Source organism: Anser cygnoides, chromosome 10, assembly GCF_040182565.1.
Source record: "Anser cygnoides isolate HZ-2024a breed goose chromosome 10, Taihu_goose_T2T_genome, whole genome shotgun sequence".
In the NCBI taxonomy this organism is placed as follows: Eukaryota; Metazoa; Chordata; class Aves; order Anseriformes; family Anatidae; genus Anser; species Anser cygnoides.
Window position 1 is genome coordinate 4567426 of NC_089882.1, and position 16028 is coordinate 4583453.

Here is a 16028-nt window from a genome sequence, read left to right on the forward strand (position 1 = left end):
ACTGGTTTGAACACTGTGATACAGCACATCCGGAACTTAACCTATTCTGGTGGCCTCTGATATTAAATTCTCTCTACTGTCATGATTTTGGGATTAAGACAAGGAACTCTAGTCTTAACTTTGATGGGATTGCTCAAATCTTACTTAAATTGCATTAGAAGAGGTGAAAATCAGGTTGCAGAAGTCTCTAATATTGCAAACACCACTTCATCACCGTTGGGCAGTGCTTTAGTTACTCTGTAACGTGTTAAGAACCATCATACACAGTCTTTATCCACGTGCCACTTGGATATTATTGTCTGATAAGCAACTTTGAGTAAACTGTCACTAGATTCCTCTTTCCAATCCAGCTAGGCCCAGACAAAAAAAGTCAAAATTGTTCAAAACCTCAGAAGTTTGGTTCTGCTAAGCTGCTTCCAGAAATGCTTCTGAGGAAACGTACAAAAGGACCGATATTTCCCCAAGTACTGTCCCAGATTCTTTTCTTCACCGCTCACAAATTTTCCTCCTACTACACAAAATGTGCTCTCTAAACACTTCCTCTGTATCTTTGATGTAAAAACCATAGCCTTCAGGCCAGTCTGTTCTCAGTCACTATTTTCTAGGATATAAAGTTCTTAGGAGTAGCAGAGTCATTACCACTTCTACTCTTTACTCTCCCGCAGAGATTCCTTCATCTCTCACCTGAAATGGAGACTGGCAGTAATTTGCTCAATGCATGTAATATTTACATCATTAGCTCCTCCATCCCTAACTGCACAGCCAGACTGAATTACTCAGGCGTGGAGAGAAGCGGCTGTAGGGACACCTACTCCCATCTTCCACGACGCTACAGTGATCTCAGTTTTCTCTGTTGTATTGTTTTCTCTTAGAGCATGGCCCTGAGTTACTCATGATTTGTGGGATTCCTGCGAAGCTCACATTTGGAAGTTCATTCCACTGCATGCCTTGGAGAAGGATAAACTGTATCCTCCTTTGGGATGAAGATCAAACTCATAATGTTAGTAGACTTACAATGCAAAGTCTTGAATGAGCAAAAAGAAGATAGATACATGGGATTTATATCCCATGGCAGTACAATTGCCACATTTAGTTTTCTAGAGACCAAAATAGTTGCAAGAAACTAAGAGCTCCAAGAGATAGACAGATCTTCTACTGCCAGCAATTCCCAGTGACTCCATTAAGAAACGCAAGGTTGCAGGAAGTGAGAATATGGCCCCTTATGGCCGACCCCATCAGGACTCCTTTATTCCTCCGCAGCCAGTCTGTGTGCAGAGCCAACAGCCCGAACTGTAACCGGCAGAGCCCGCCGACACGGGAGAGGTCCATCAGTTCAGCTACCTCCAACTGATTTAATCTACTGAGCACACTTCTGGTCTGCTCAGCGTGGTGGCACTGCCTCGTTAACCAGACCGCACGATTCTGGCTCGTCCTACAGACCTCAGCTTTTCCTGCTTCTCCTTGTAGCTCTTTGGAATCTAAATTAATTCTCTGCAGCTACTAGCTAGGGAAATGGGTGGAAAACGTTAAGTCAAATGTATTCCTTTTCTTATGAATTTGTAAGTGTCCCCAGTCAGATAATAATTTCCAGTTAACAAGCTCCGGCTAGTCTTCTTTAGTTATGAAATGAACTACTGGACAAAGTATTTATTGCTTATGTTTTATATACAATGCCATACATAAGGACAAACACGTAAGTGAATGCGCTACATCTATTTTGATTAAAATATATATCAGAAGTCTCTGATCTGTGGTTTCATTTTAACTATGCTGGATTTTCATTTGTATTCAAAAACTGAAAAATATTTTAACCTTTCTGAAATGGATCATGTTAAAATAAATTGAAGCAAGTTGATGAAAAGTGTTAATTAACCTGCTTTCGTCTCATTAAGAGTCTGTGTTTAACCTATAGGTCATCTCCTTTTTCAAGAGATGTATGGATTTGATCTTCAATGATGAGCTAAACAACCCAATCCTCTATTGATGACTGAGTCAACTCCTGAAGTTCCTGCTTTTTTCGAAGGGGAGAGGACAAGAAAATATCTAAAAAGAAACTGCTGAGCTTTGTAAGGAATTATTCTAAGTCATTTTATGCAGGAGAGGTTGTAATGATGCTGACCCTGCAATATCATGGGGGGCTTAAGACAAAAATAGACAATAAAAATGGGATTTTTTTTTTAACCTTACAGGTTATACAGATATAATGGCTGAACTTTTCCGAAAGAAATTATTTTTTCCCACATGTTTATGTGCTGAATTGGAAATATTTATAAGCATCAGCCAATTGCTCATCTTGACTTTCTTTTTTTTGTCTGTGCAGTTACCAGTTTCAAGACCCCCAACGTGACTAAAGATTGTCTGGAGGTTGCAGGGACACAGAGCAGAAAGGGGAAGGCAGGGAGAAGCAGGAGAAGAATCAGCTGCATATACCCAGAGCAAATGTTTCATGCCGACTGGCTCTCTGTACAGCAGAATTTGATAGGTAAAGATCCTGGAGAAGCAACTCCATAAGAGTCAATATATTTGTATTTCTGCTTTTAAAAATATAACTCTAATAATGCTATAGATAGGTCCAAAATTGGCAGGAGAGATAGGCTGGAGATCTATGCTTTTTAATATCAAGCTCTTCACCGAGATGACTTTTATCACATTAATGGCTAAATCACACTAACTGTAAAACAGCCAAAATGAGGCAATTAGTAAGGCTTGTGACAGCCACAGAAAATGAAACGCACTAGGTTTTCAATGCAAGCCAGATGGATATCTTCAATATATTTCTTATTGTCTGCTTGTGGTAATACGTTCAATTAAACTGAGTCAGTACTACAGAAGACCATTTGAATTGCCTGAAAAAAATTAATTGTCTGCTGCAAATTTAATGAAGCCTAACAGTTATATTGTGTTTACAAGTTTTATTTGTTATGATCAGTAAGTGTTTACAAGAAAAAAAACTAACTTCATTCAGCTAGCCCTAAGAGCGAACCATCGGCATTTTACAGTTTATTTCATTTACATGTTTCTTTGCCACTTACTGTTTTTGTCCTTAGGAGCTGACCTATTTTTTTCTCCCCCTTCCAAGAAGCAGACCTCGTGGCACTGCTCATTCACGAGTGTCTGTGAGTTGAGCCTCACGTGACGGTCTGCCCACAACACCGTGCTACGACACGTCCCCAAAGAGGCCGATGGAAATACCCCTGTGACAACCCAATGTCGCACCCCTGGAAGCTTGCTGTGATCCTCATCAATGATTAAGCAAGGCCACGGGCCTTTCCTGGCACAACACGGTTAAAAGCTCCTGGCTGTCGTGTCTGACAAGTTCACGTTGAGGAAACCCAAAGCACAAGGCCAGTCCGAGCAGCCCGGTGGGTACTGGCTTTGGGGAGGGCTTGGCAGCAGATGGGAACCTGCTTCTCATTTTGCCCCTTCTGTAATCTTGCAACAATCACAACCTTTTTCTTCAATTAACTGTCAGAAAAATGGAAATGCTGACATGATACACAGTTACTTCATCTTCCCTGGGGTGCTTTGGGGCTGACCTGATTTTTCTGAGGACCTCAGCTCCTTGTGTGAGCAGAGCTGGGGGAAAAACTACCAATTTATCAGGTTCAGGTGTAACTCACACAGAGTAGATGCACCTGCCAGCTTTCAAACACAAACTTCATGAGCTCCTTACAACTGCAGAAGGAAATTTTGGATAGGCACCATATAATCACCTTTAGTGTGGTTTGCAATCGAATATTCATATCTGGACTACATATAAAAACGGTTTCCAGCAACTACTAAAAAAGTAAAAATAAAAATTAACAGTACTAAATCTTTTGACTTTTTCAGAGTTCTAAGTCTCTGTGTAGAAACCCTTCCCTTTGGTATCAGCCAAATACATACATTGTATGCTACCAAGCATAATTGCAAAAAGCCCATAATATATGGACAGCCCTAAAGTGCTACTCTGAGATTACTTTAAACTCTGCAACTCTTTTTTTAAATTATATTTTTCGCTTTCAACACTAGGTGTCATTTAACTAAGTTTTTTTCTTAAGGACTGAGACATAACCAAAAGGAATTTAAATTAGATTGAGTTGAACTGTGAGGAAAGAAGAATGAAGACCTTGCATGACCTTAAACATGGCTGGGTCAACACAGGCCTCAGAAAGTGTGACAGAAAGGCTATTCATGTTTCAAAATGACTGACCTCTAAACCCACGACGTCTAGATGGTACGGAAGATGCCTGCAATAGCTTCCTGGGACAGCTTTCCATATAAGCAAAGAAGCAGCAATGTATCTGACAAGGGGAACATCAGGGAGGTATAGAGGATTTCTGGTAACATGGACCATGCTTGAATGGGTCAGCATATTTAAGTATCATTTCTTGCATTAACCCCGTGGTTAATGTGAAAAACCAGCCAAACAGACAAAAAAATCCTTCTTAGTGGAAGGCTTATTCTCCCTCTTATGAAAAAAATAACACCCTTTGCCCCCACATGCAATTGATATCCCAATTACTCAGTAGTCAAGTTATAGCTCAAAATAAAGCTGGTAAAATTCACGGTGCTAAGTTATTTCTATTCATTAATTAAAAATGAAAGGGACACTCATGAAAATACACATGCAGTTTCTCGCTGAAAGATTAGCATTTTGTGCTACTGCAAAGTAAAACCATCGCACAGTTCCTGTACATCCAGTTCAAGGGTGTACCCTAAAAGGACAGACACTTTGTGAATGCACCCAACACTTCTGCAGCAGTAGGTAGATATATCTCAAAAAAGCTACACGTACTTTTGATTAATGGGGTATTAGGGTTATTAAACAGCACCTTGTGTATTGATGAAGTCAGTAATGGCACTATCAGAGAACTGGATCAGTTGTAGGCAAGTCCAGCATTTGCTATCTCAGTAGTCCAAATAGCCATACAGTGAGATTTAGGGCTGTTATACAGAATCCGTGTCTGTGACGAGGGAAATAAATGATTTTATAGTATAAAACAAGGTATGAACAGACCTGTACATCATCCTAAGGGTGGAAGGGATTCTGTTAGAAACACGCAACTGTGCTCAAGTATTAAAACTCATAACACTCTGGATATTCACTCTGGATTGACTTTACCTATGAATATCCAACAACAAAAAAGTGAAGTGTGATAATGTGTAAACATTTCCAAAAGAATAAAACAATTCTCTTAAGACCCATGAGGGATATCACTGAGACTATGATCTTCCATATGATTTTTATCTCTGTATTTTCTGAGTTTTATTTGTTAGACCCCAATAGCATAAAAATCAAATTAATTTAAGGGTCTGCACCCACACTGATGAGCACAGTACAGCCTCTGAACTATGAGCTCAGCTATTTTTAAAGTGCCAGAATAACACAGCAAAAATATCAGGTTTAAAGACAGTACCACTGAAGTCTCTGACAGGTCCTTTGAGGTGTCCCTGCCCATGGCGGGGGTTTGGAATTAGATGATCGTTAAGGTCCCTTCCAACTCAAACCATTCTATGATTCTATGATAATGGAATAAAATTTACAGTGCTTAATCAATCTTCAGTTTTAAATGCAATACACCAATTTGATGTTCACACAAAGGAATAGGCTTGGAAAGGAAAATATGCAATTTTATAGAAAATAATTTGGATCCCTGTGCTGGACAAAGTCAAGACAATCAGTCTGTTCAAGCATGAGGAAAAAAATAACCTACTGACATTATCTTTGTATTATTTTTCTGCTAAAACTATACAGATACCGGCTAACAAAAATTCTCTTGCTTTTACTGCTTTGAGCCTTCCCATGACAGTCAAAACGAGACAAGCTAACGGCGGTAGAAAAATGTTAAAAGTGCTTCATAATGAAACAGGCAAATAATGTCATCGGAACCCGCCCTTGTCAGAGATTTAACGGTATTACCAAACAGTATGACCAGCATTGTTGCACTTTACTACCGGAACAGAAATTACAGACTCCACCAAGCGTTCGCATACTGTTTCACTCTGTTATAAGATACTGATAAGGGGACTGGAAAGGATGGGATCTTCCTGCTCTACAAACACAACCAGATAATAAATGGCACGAGAAGCTGTTTCTGGTAGGCTGGAGCGCTTTGACACCATGGAGCACCTCTGCTGTCCTGCAGCCACGGCCCCTTCGTGGCTGGTTCCAGATGGCACCACCCGAGTTACCGGGTAAGGACCCTGCAGACCCCTGCCACCACCAGTCTGCTGGGGCACGACAGCTCACCATGGAGAGCTGTGCCATGAAGCTAGAGGTTGAACCACTAGATTCAAGGAAGGAAACACTCGAGGAGCAGCCACATGCGTCTACTGAGGGTGCTCCCCAGCATCAGATGCCCGTGTTCTGCTCCCCTCCAACATCTCCGCAGCAAAGCTGGCCATCAACTTTGTCATAGACTTCTCAAGTTATTTAGCAGGTCTGCTGGCAAACAAGCTGTGTGACAAGAATATTCTTGTCCTGTGAAAAAATGGTGGTGATAGGCTATTACCACCTGCGTTCATGTCATTAGCTCATTTTCTCTGCTTCTTCTGTAACTACTGCTGCCCGCAAACCTGCATTTGGGTCTCAGTCATCGCTAAAGGGAAATTGAAGTGTTTGCAATACAACGGTTCTCCAAGTACACCACTTGGTGCCAACTACACCACTTAACCAACGCATGGAGTCATGCTCAAGAGGAGGGAGCTGGGGCCTTCCTTGGCCAGTCCCTGGGGAACAAATCACGCTGTGGCTGGGACGTCCCGGCCAGGAGCAGCTCCTTCCCTCGGCCTCTACTCACATTTAGCATATTCAGAGCTTCTATTGCAGCATCTTGAAATTAGCTTCCTATTTCAGAGCTGCTGCTATATTAGCCAATTTATACAACCGCATTAAATACAAATAAACTTGTATTGTACAGTATACGCCTGTTTATACTCTTTGTCATGTAATCCCCTGGTGCTGAGAAAGTCTATAGCTTTGCTATGTGTAGGAAAAATTGAACATTTAGCCTCGAGTACAGTAAAAATGGAAAAAGAAAGATGGAAAATTAATATTTATGTATTACATGTAAATACATGCCATGTTTTACATAGCTCTGAAGACAGTCTGTGGGATTCTCCTCCATCCTTACAAATTCAATCCTGCTTTTTAATTTAAAGGTCAAACCATACAGGCAAGTCTGCAAGATTTTAGGTCTCAGAGGCCAGAATGGTTCTCACTGAGAACAAACCAACAAAAGAAACCCAAAACACAACCTCACTGGTTCGGGAAGCCACTGAGGCTCAACAGCTCTGACAACAGCATGTTAATACACAGCCCTATGGGCACCCATCAAAATTTCATATTTTGTAAGCTGTCTAGTCATGCATAATATGAATATTTATTCATCCCTCTCTGGTTGTTTGCCAGAGATTTATTTTAAGCTCCTTGGTTCTGGTGTAGCAGATATTCTCCTCCTCCTTCCATCCTTGCCTACACTGTCTTTGACACTGTCGACATCTCTCCCTGAGAGAGAAAGAAAATTAAAAAAAAGAGAGAGAGGGAGACAGAACCTGCAATGTTAATGGAAGAACAGAGGAAGGTTAGAAAAAATGTCTTTTGACCTTCACAGTTTTTTACTCAATGACAAAGGATGAGTTAGGAGAGAATATAAGCACATCTTAAGGTCAAAAAACTCATCAGCTGATAAATTAGTCTTTTTTACACCACAAAACTGAGTTAAAGTAAGGTATTCAGTCATATTTCTGTCAAAACTTGCCTGTGTTTTACTTAGGGCAGAGAAACTCAAGCATTTCGGTATAAAATAGAGTATTTTACACAGTTCATTTGGAGTTCAGAATAGTTTCTGCTCTTTTATACTTTTTATGGGATAGACTTTGAAATTGCATTTCTCAGCCTGCTGTTAATATCCACATCCCGGGCTTAAGAGTTTATTCTCTGCTTCATGCACATGTGTCACTCCCATTAATGCTAATGGAACCGAGTGAAAACGGAGCACTGAGGGAGAAAAAAGCACTTGCTAATCCTTTATAACCTCACCGCAAAGCAAAGTGATTTGTAAACCATGTGAGCCCAAAGATCGGGTAGAATAGCTGCGAACTTCATGCCCGGAGTTACTGCCTGTTCCTTGGGTACTACTAATAAGGGAGGGCAAGCCATGAGTTACAGAAGCGTGACTCTGATAGCAGCGAGGAAACACAGTCCTGTTTTTAATGACTGGCTTTTTTAGGGTGCCACAAGCAGTCAGTGAATTGCAGAGGTGCTGCAGACCCAAACCCAAGTGCGTGGGCATCCTGCAGCACTGAGATATGGGACGGCACCAGCTGTGGGTGAAATGTGGACCCTCCTGCCACGAAGACACTCCACCTCCACCGGGTTCCCAGGGAAGAGGTCCAGGCTGCGCTCCCCATTCTGCTGACCAGCTTTGCTCTGGGGCAGACAGTTGGTGATCAACCCTTGCAATAACAGACCTGGGCTTTGTTGCGCCTGCTTTCCCTGAGCACTGCTTTCTTAGCTATTTGCTACAGGTTCCTCCTCAAGACAACGCAGAGTAAGTAAAGGCAGAGTCAGCTCACGTGGAGATCAAGTCTGATCTTCACTCATCTCTATTTTTGTTTGCAGGGACTGATGTGGGCATGGACAAATGCCATACAACCTACTCAGAAACCCCGTAACTATAATACCTAACGGCATAGCTAAATCAGAGGCACATATTTTGCCCTGAGAAGAAAGCTGCTGCTGTACCAGTGTCACCTGCAGCTCATAAATACAACAGGGGCTCACCAGCTTTATCAGCACTTGCCTGACATTACTTGCTGGAATGTGCTCTGACTAAAAAACAGGGATTAAAACTTGCATTGAAACATTTAAAAGTATTCCCTGTACACCCCACAAATAATTGATGAGAAGACCCTCTAACCAAATACTATCCATCAGTGCCAATACATGGGAGAATTGAAACTGACAGCATTAGAGCTTCGTGATTGATTTATTGCTTTGTAATCAATCATCCTGATTTGTTATCCAATATAGTTTTTTCCTCAAACAAGGAGGAGACCTATTATAAGTGTAATAATCTATATACTCGTTACCTATAATAATTCCTCAGACATAGGACTACTTATAAGCAGGGCAAAAATTAATTTAAGTCATTTGTCAGCGTCACTCTATTTAACAAATTATTACTTTAAACGTCTTTGTCAAACATTATAGCTTCTGCTTTTGAAAAAAAAAATGATGGAAAAACTCAGAATACTCGTGAATAAACACCTGGAATTCCTGTCCCTGACACACGAGGCTGTTTTGCAGCCAGGAGAGCCAGACCGTGGAAGAACCTGCAACTGCCACGAGGCTGCCTCGGCTCAGCAGTGCCGGGGAAGGAGCAGCACGCGTGCGGCTGCCCCGGGAGCTGGCAGAAGCCATGGCAGGGTACTGCTCACCCACTCGCCCGCGGTAAGAGCCACGTTACCTTTCACAACCAGACTGCCCGTGCTGCTCGCCGTGCCGAAGTGGTTGGTCGCCACGCAGGTGTAGCTTCCCGCGTCGGCTTTGGTGACATTGACAATCCGGAGGCTTCCGTCATCCAAAACCGTGATTCTGGAGAGACAATCAGGAGCAGAAGTTATGTATTTTTTATGTTAACATAAAATTCTTCTGTGCCTGCATTAATTATTAACGATTTGAACAACAGACAGTCCGCTGCCCATTACCGAGTGAGTTTAGCTGACAGAAATCTCTTAGGACGTAATTCATAAATACTGAATACATCATTTACATGAGTTTTCCCTGTCTTTACTTGAGGGCAACTCTAATTTACACACCGGCAGCTTGTGTAGGTTTTATGCGAGGCTGTACTTTGGTACCGGGCGCTCACCATGACAGCCCCAGCAACATGTGCTACGCGGGCTGCATCTGAAGGGCTCGACGCTCGCTGCTTAGACATGTGGATGCCTCTGCCGAGCAGGGCAGTGCCACAGGTGTTTCCTTGCTACTGTCTTCCAGCAAGGTTGGTGGGTTTGCAGTGAGGGTCCCACACTGCCAAGATTCCCCTCCCCGCTCTCCACCTCTCTGCCTGCAGTGCTCGGCTGCAGTGGCCCTTGCAGGTTAAAAAAAAATAATAATAATCCTATTTCATTCTCGTCCCCTCCCCACACAGATCCTCCCTGCCATAAAAGTGCTTCTGTGGGCACTGCTAACTTTCTCTTGGAGGCAGCCTCCCACTGACCTAGTGTCTGTGGTGGCTACTACAGGCAGGAGACCGTGTAGGAGACACACAGGACAGCAAAGGAGCTTCAGTTGCAGTGGAAAATTCAGGTATTGCTCACTGCAGCGTCCTTAAATATTCCTGGGGAAATTCCAGTATCAGAAGTGTCTTTGGTCAACATCATCACTGCAACTGGTTAGCACAGTGTTAAAAGACTCTGGTTTTAAATACTTTGCCCTGACTTCCTCTCTTTATTACTCCAAGTACTTCAATGCTTCCCCTATTACATTTTTGTCATTTTCTTTTTAATTAGTACATTCTTACTTCAGCGTCTAGCAACCACAGAAAATACAATTATTTGAAGACACACAAAAATAATCTGTAGAAACTCCAGGGAAACCTTCCCTCCAGCCGAATAGCATCTCTTTTAGCAAAACACTTGGTTCTCTGCTCAGCACCATGTCTCCTACCACAATCTGCTTTCTGCCCTTCAGCCACTTTCAGACCTGCATTGAAAACCCGGTATTAATTCCTGCCTTCTCCTGCTCAATTATTTCCTAATTTAACTAATTTGAAAGCAAATGAAGAAGCCTTCCTGCATCCTTAATGCCAATCAAGCTCTGTAAAACTGGATTGAGAAATTAGGCTGAAAGAAACGTAGCAAACAACGCTCGCACTCGTTGCAGGAATGCTCAGGCCCTGCTAGGTGAGCACTGCTGGGCAGGGAACAGCAGCAGGCTGCGCAAGCTGGCACCAGCCTTTTTGTGTGGCCACGGTGTGCCACTGGGGCAGCTTTATGTCAGACAGAGCAGGAGGACAGAGCTGGCTGGCAGGAGCAGGACAGCTGAGTTAAACACAAGCCCGAAGGACGGCCGTCCCCTCCAGCTGTGGGACACCCCAGGCTCTGCACGCTGCAGCCACTGGGACGAGCACGGTCTCCAGGGGGACTCAGGAGGTGTTGCTTCCCCTAGGAGGGCTGGTGCCAGTGCCTTCTGTCACACCATACTCCCTTGGTGGGCACATATGGGTCACCCAGTCCACACAAAAACGTGACAGCCTGAGTGTCTTTACGGTGTCGGTATGGTGTGAAGAGGAGGCGGATGGTGCAAGATGCTCCGACAGCAGCCACCAAACCTCCGTCCTGGCCTCGCCCTGACCTGCTCTTGCAGCAGCACAACAAGTAGACCATCTGCCAGAAACCAGGGGCAGAGGTTATATTTCACACATCAATAACAGCGGTATTAATAGAAGTTTCTCAACTGGCTTATAGGCCTCCAAATTGTTGCAGTCAGTAGCATTCACTATTGTAATTTATTTTTGCAGGAGTCCAGTGACATATATTTGCCTCTGTAGCAGTTGCTCCAGTTCAATAATTGGAAGAGAGTAGTATATAGCTACTTGTCTCTTATCTTTACCACTGTGTTGGCACAAATCAATGCATGTATTACATTAAACGTGCACTGGAGCACAGGACTTGCCATACTGGCCTCTAGTGCATGAGCCTGGGCAGCAGCACCACCAGCAGCTCCCAAGGAATTACTTACTGCTGTTATCAATTTCAAGTCTTTGGTAACAACGATGCCTTTCTGAAAGCTGAAGGTGCCCTTGGCATGCGTTAAAATTCAAATCAATATAGAGGACAGAAACAAGCTCAGCAAGACGCTCCAGCTCAAGAAGGACCACCCCACACCAGCCTTGCTCTGCCAGGCTGTGCACTAACTCCCTCAGCATTTCTGCCATCAAGAAATGTGAAAAAAAGTGATATTTTGGAATGTATTTCCATGGAGTTGAGATTTTATTTTTATTTATTTTGATCCATATCGTTGAAAACTGTTCACAGGATAATTTCTTCCATGGGTCATTTCAATTGTATCTGTGGACAAAACTAGCATTAATTTCAAATTTTAATGTGTTTTCTGTCTCTGTCTTTCCCATGCCATTGGTTTCCTATTAAGTCATCTTTATTCCCAATGTAAAATTAGTTTGCACAGTTAATGTGGATGGGATAGCCCTAGAGACAACCTCTGGATGAGGTCAGTAAATCCACCATTGGCTCTGGCACAGTTACTGCTGTCTTTGTTTCTTTCCATTTCTAGGCAGAAAGCCCCAGCTGGCTGGTTTGCAAGTTGAGCACACAGGCACCTTCTGACTCGGGTAACACGCTGCAAAGAGTTCAGCTGGGACTTGCACCAAGTTCTCCACACCCATTCCCCAGTGGGTGTCCATGCACGCCTAATTCCGGTGTGGTAACCAATTCCCTGTACGCTCCTGTAAATTACCAGCATTACAAATGACAAATAACTGTGCAGGCTTTTTTTTTTTTTAATAAATCAGACCACTAAAATCTTAGTGTGAGTCATTGATTAGGAGGCCTTATGGTTATGTGGCTCTTTTTGCTGAGGGTGCTTTTCTACACTGAGTGTTTTGTGCCTTAATTTGAATCCAATGTGCTAGAAGTTAACAAGTAATTATTTTAACACTTTGAAATTTGTTACAGTTAGTTGAGAAAGTAAGAATGACTTTCACTGATTTTGCTACTTCACAAATTCTCTTTGCAGACGTATTTGCATTAAGGGGGAGGAAAGGCTCATCGCGGGCCATTGAAGGTTCTCAAACTGCTAATTGGCTTGAAAGCAAACATCCCCTGATCAGCCGCTTTTAGCAGTTTGGTTGAACAAGTCCTTTCAAGACTCAAAGTTCAAATTAAATGAAGCACTGCTCCCTACACTTTCTTTCTCTTCTGAAAAATACCCACAAGATGTTCTCTAGTAAGGTGCCTAGGAAGACTTAAAAATAAAGCACATTTCCCGTAAAGGCAGATTACTTCAGAATAAAGCATTGCTTGCCGAGTACACACCGCTTTAAACCACCTCAAACCCCAAAACTGAGCTATTGACCTGCTATCGAGTTCCCCGACACTGCTAACCACAACACTGGGAAGAGGAACTAAAAATGTAAATCTGTTCTTGCACCGGTTAAAGCAACTGATAAACCAGCAGTTAGTCACTGCTGGTACCGCAGAACAGACAAAGAAGAGAAAAACATCCACTTGGAAGCATCAAGATGGTACAGGATATTTTAGCATCCTTACATAACAAAAGGTCATCTATTTTGAACATATTATATCATTTGTAGGAATGAATCTGTTGATTTGTGTTGTCAACTGGAGATTTCAGATCCACGGAGAGCAGAGACTCAGCTGAAATTAGGAGATGAAAAGACTGGTTGTTTCCTAAACCGAAGCCTTGGGCCCTACCCCAGGAGGAACTGACCTTGTCACATTTTTGATTAGAAATCTTCTGGGGACAAAGGACCTTTAAAAATGCTGAAAACATCTCTCCCTAGCCCTCCTTGCCCATTTTTTGCCAGTTCTGCAGCAAATATATAGAAACTTGCAAGCTGAACACTTTATATTACCCTAAAGAAGTCTTTTGCAGAACTGATCGGCACGCAGTTCTCCCACTAGCCTCTTGCTGATGCTGTACGCATGGCGACTGCCCGTGCCCTGTGCCAGCTCTGCAGGAATGAAAGTGCCTTAAGGCATTTGTCTGCTTGGTTGGTGTGAACCTTGAAAACTACACGAAGGAGAAAGATGCATCCTTTTGGATGAGAAACTTCTAACTTGCACAGAGCAGTGATATTCACAGATACCCAGGCCTCTGAGAAAGGATCCGCTCTGGTATCACGGCCACGTCTGCACAGCCTGGATTAAGGCAGCAACTCCAACTTGCCCGGGTCTAGCAGCTGCTAGAGATGGATGGAAGAGGCCAGGCAGATCCGGAGCAGTGTAAGGACAAATACCAGCGCACAATCACTTGATCTATTACCCCCTGTTTTTCAAATCATGATACCTCTGCCGTATCAGTTAAGTCACCCGTCAGCAGGTTATGCTGCCCCCAGCCCGAACTGAGCACAACGGGTCTGATTCATGGAGCTCACCACAGCATCTCTCACTGCTGGGCAGAATTCCCAAGAGCAGATAAATATTTCTCAGCAAGTAACACATGCATTTAGAGATAGAATACGTCCCGTTGAGATCAGTAAGAGTTTTATCACTGACTTAGTGAAAACAAGATTGAGCCCTAATTTGCAATATGAGTGATGGGTGAAAGCTGCAAAATGCCCAGAGCCCATCATAAAAGTGCTTATCAGTAATTACCTCCAGCCCAGCCCCGAGGAAATCTGACCTCTGGGTGTCTGACTGCAGCACTTGCATCTACCAAAGCATACCTACAGTCTGCTGCTCAGGTCGTCCCCATGCCGTGATACAGTATTTGCCCAGGAATTGCAGACTCACAATATTTACTGCAACATCTTGCTCCATTGTTTAATTGAAACTATTCAGTCCAGGAACCAAATATACCAGCTCTGCAAAGCCAGGGATTGATAAATCTCATCCGTACCTCACGGGCTTCAGGTGAAAGCCTTTACAGGGTAAGCGGCACGCTCATGTGCTGACCTTCTCACAGGGAATTACTTGCTCACTCACATCGTCCACGCATCGCCGATACAAGATTTGCACCAGACAGATGATGCTGCAGGTATCCCTCAATACACTCTGGTCAGCATGCCCTCTATTTTTCTGTTTAGCAGATGGAAACGTGTGGAATATGAACGGATGACAGAGGCAGTGCATATGGCAGGCTGTGTGTGACAGCAGCGGCTTTCTTCCCCAGGGACACGGGGCAGGCAGGCAGCCGAACTGCTGGACTGCAGATTACAGCTGGAACCTTTCTTTGGAGCAAAGTACTCATAATTATAAAGTGACCTTTTTTTAAATCTCAGATAGTTTTATTAGCTCTGCTGCAATGAAATAGGGTATGTTGCTTCTTATCTGATAATTTCAGCATTTTAATTTAGGAAATACAAGCATAACTACACTTGCTTTCACTGTTGATTAAGCACAGACATCTGAAATATTTCATGCTTCGCCAAGTGAATATTTTTAATTTTTTTTCCCCCAGGAAACAATGCTTAGGATGTCCGATCCTTTTTCTATTACAGGGAGAAAAGATGTCTTAGAGCAAGCATTTAAATGAATGTCAGTTGGAAGAAACACACACTGAGTGCAATTTGAGATAAAACTACCATTGATCCCTTCATGTACAGCCTTTGTGGCAGTGGTTGACATGGCTATTGAAAAGGGACTGTGGTGCCAGAGTTCTTCTAAGAGATAATCCGTCTTCTGAGAGAAGATTTAGGGTAAATGTACCTGTGAAAAACAGTGTATTTCAGCCTACATGATGAATGGCTTATTGTCCTTCCTCCGGAGCCTCACTTGGGCTGGGGGGTGGAAGCAGGAGGAAAGGAAAGACACCAGGCAGAGCAGCCTGAATTCTCAGCAGTGTGTTTGCTCAGCCCTTACCCAGCTCATAGGCAGGAGTAGCGAGAGCAATTTTTAGCCTAACAACAACTTTGCTTCGTGCCACAACTCCACTGCAAATGTAAATGATTCCAGGCAATTGCATTATTTATCAAATTATTTCTATCACATGTCTTTGCAGCAGTTTATTACCTTTTTAATAATGCTTCCCATGCAATGAGGCAGCGACTGGGATTATTAAAATGATCTCATAAAAGTGGTATTGGCCATTAGGCTATTTCAGGAAAACACAGAGATTTAGAAATGCTCACGGGTCTGAATGCAGAAGCCTGGCTGCGAGGGAGGATTTACTGCTCGCAGCCCTCCCCGAGCCAGGGACAGCACTCACCAGTACCTGCCCGTCACTGTGAAGGATGGGCTGCTTCCGAGTACGGTCCACAGCCAATAATTCCTGTGGCCATGGGATGCTCCCGCTGTGTGTGACTACAACCTTTATGTAGCACAAATAAATAACAGTA

The 16028-nt window shown here is 43.1% G+C and overlaps 1 protein-coding gene across 8 annotated transcripts in view; it reads right to left on the reverse strand.

Moving 5' to 3' along the window:
- LOC106036755 (contactin-4) overlaps positions 1-16028 on the reverse strand; it is a 300476-nt gene that overhangs the window by 26581 nt on the left and 257867 nt on the right. For all 8 annotated transcript variants that reach the window (XM_048068607.2, XM_048068576.2, XM_067002911.1 and 5 more), the window contains one exon: positions 9453-9580. In XM_048068607.2, the coding sequence (XP_047924564.1) occupies positions 9453-9580 (128 nt within the window). The remainder of the gene's footprint in view (positions 1-9452; positions 9581-16028) is intronic.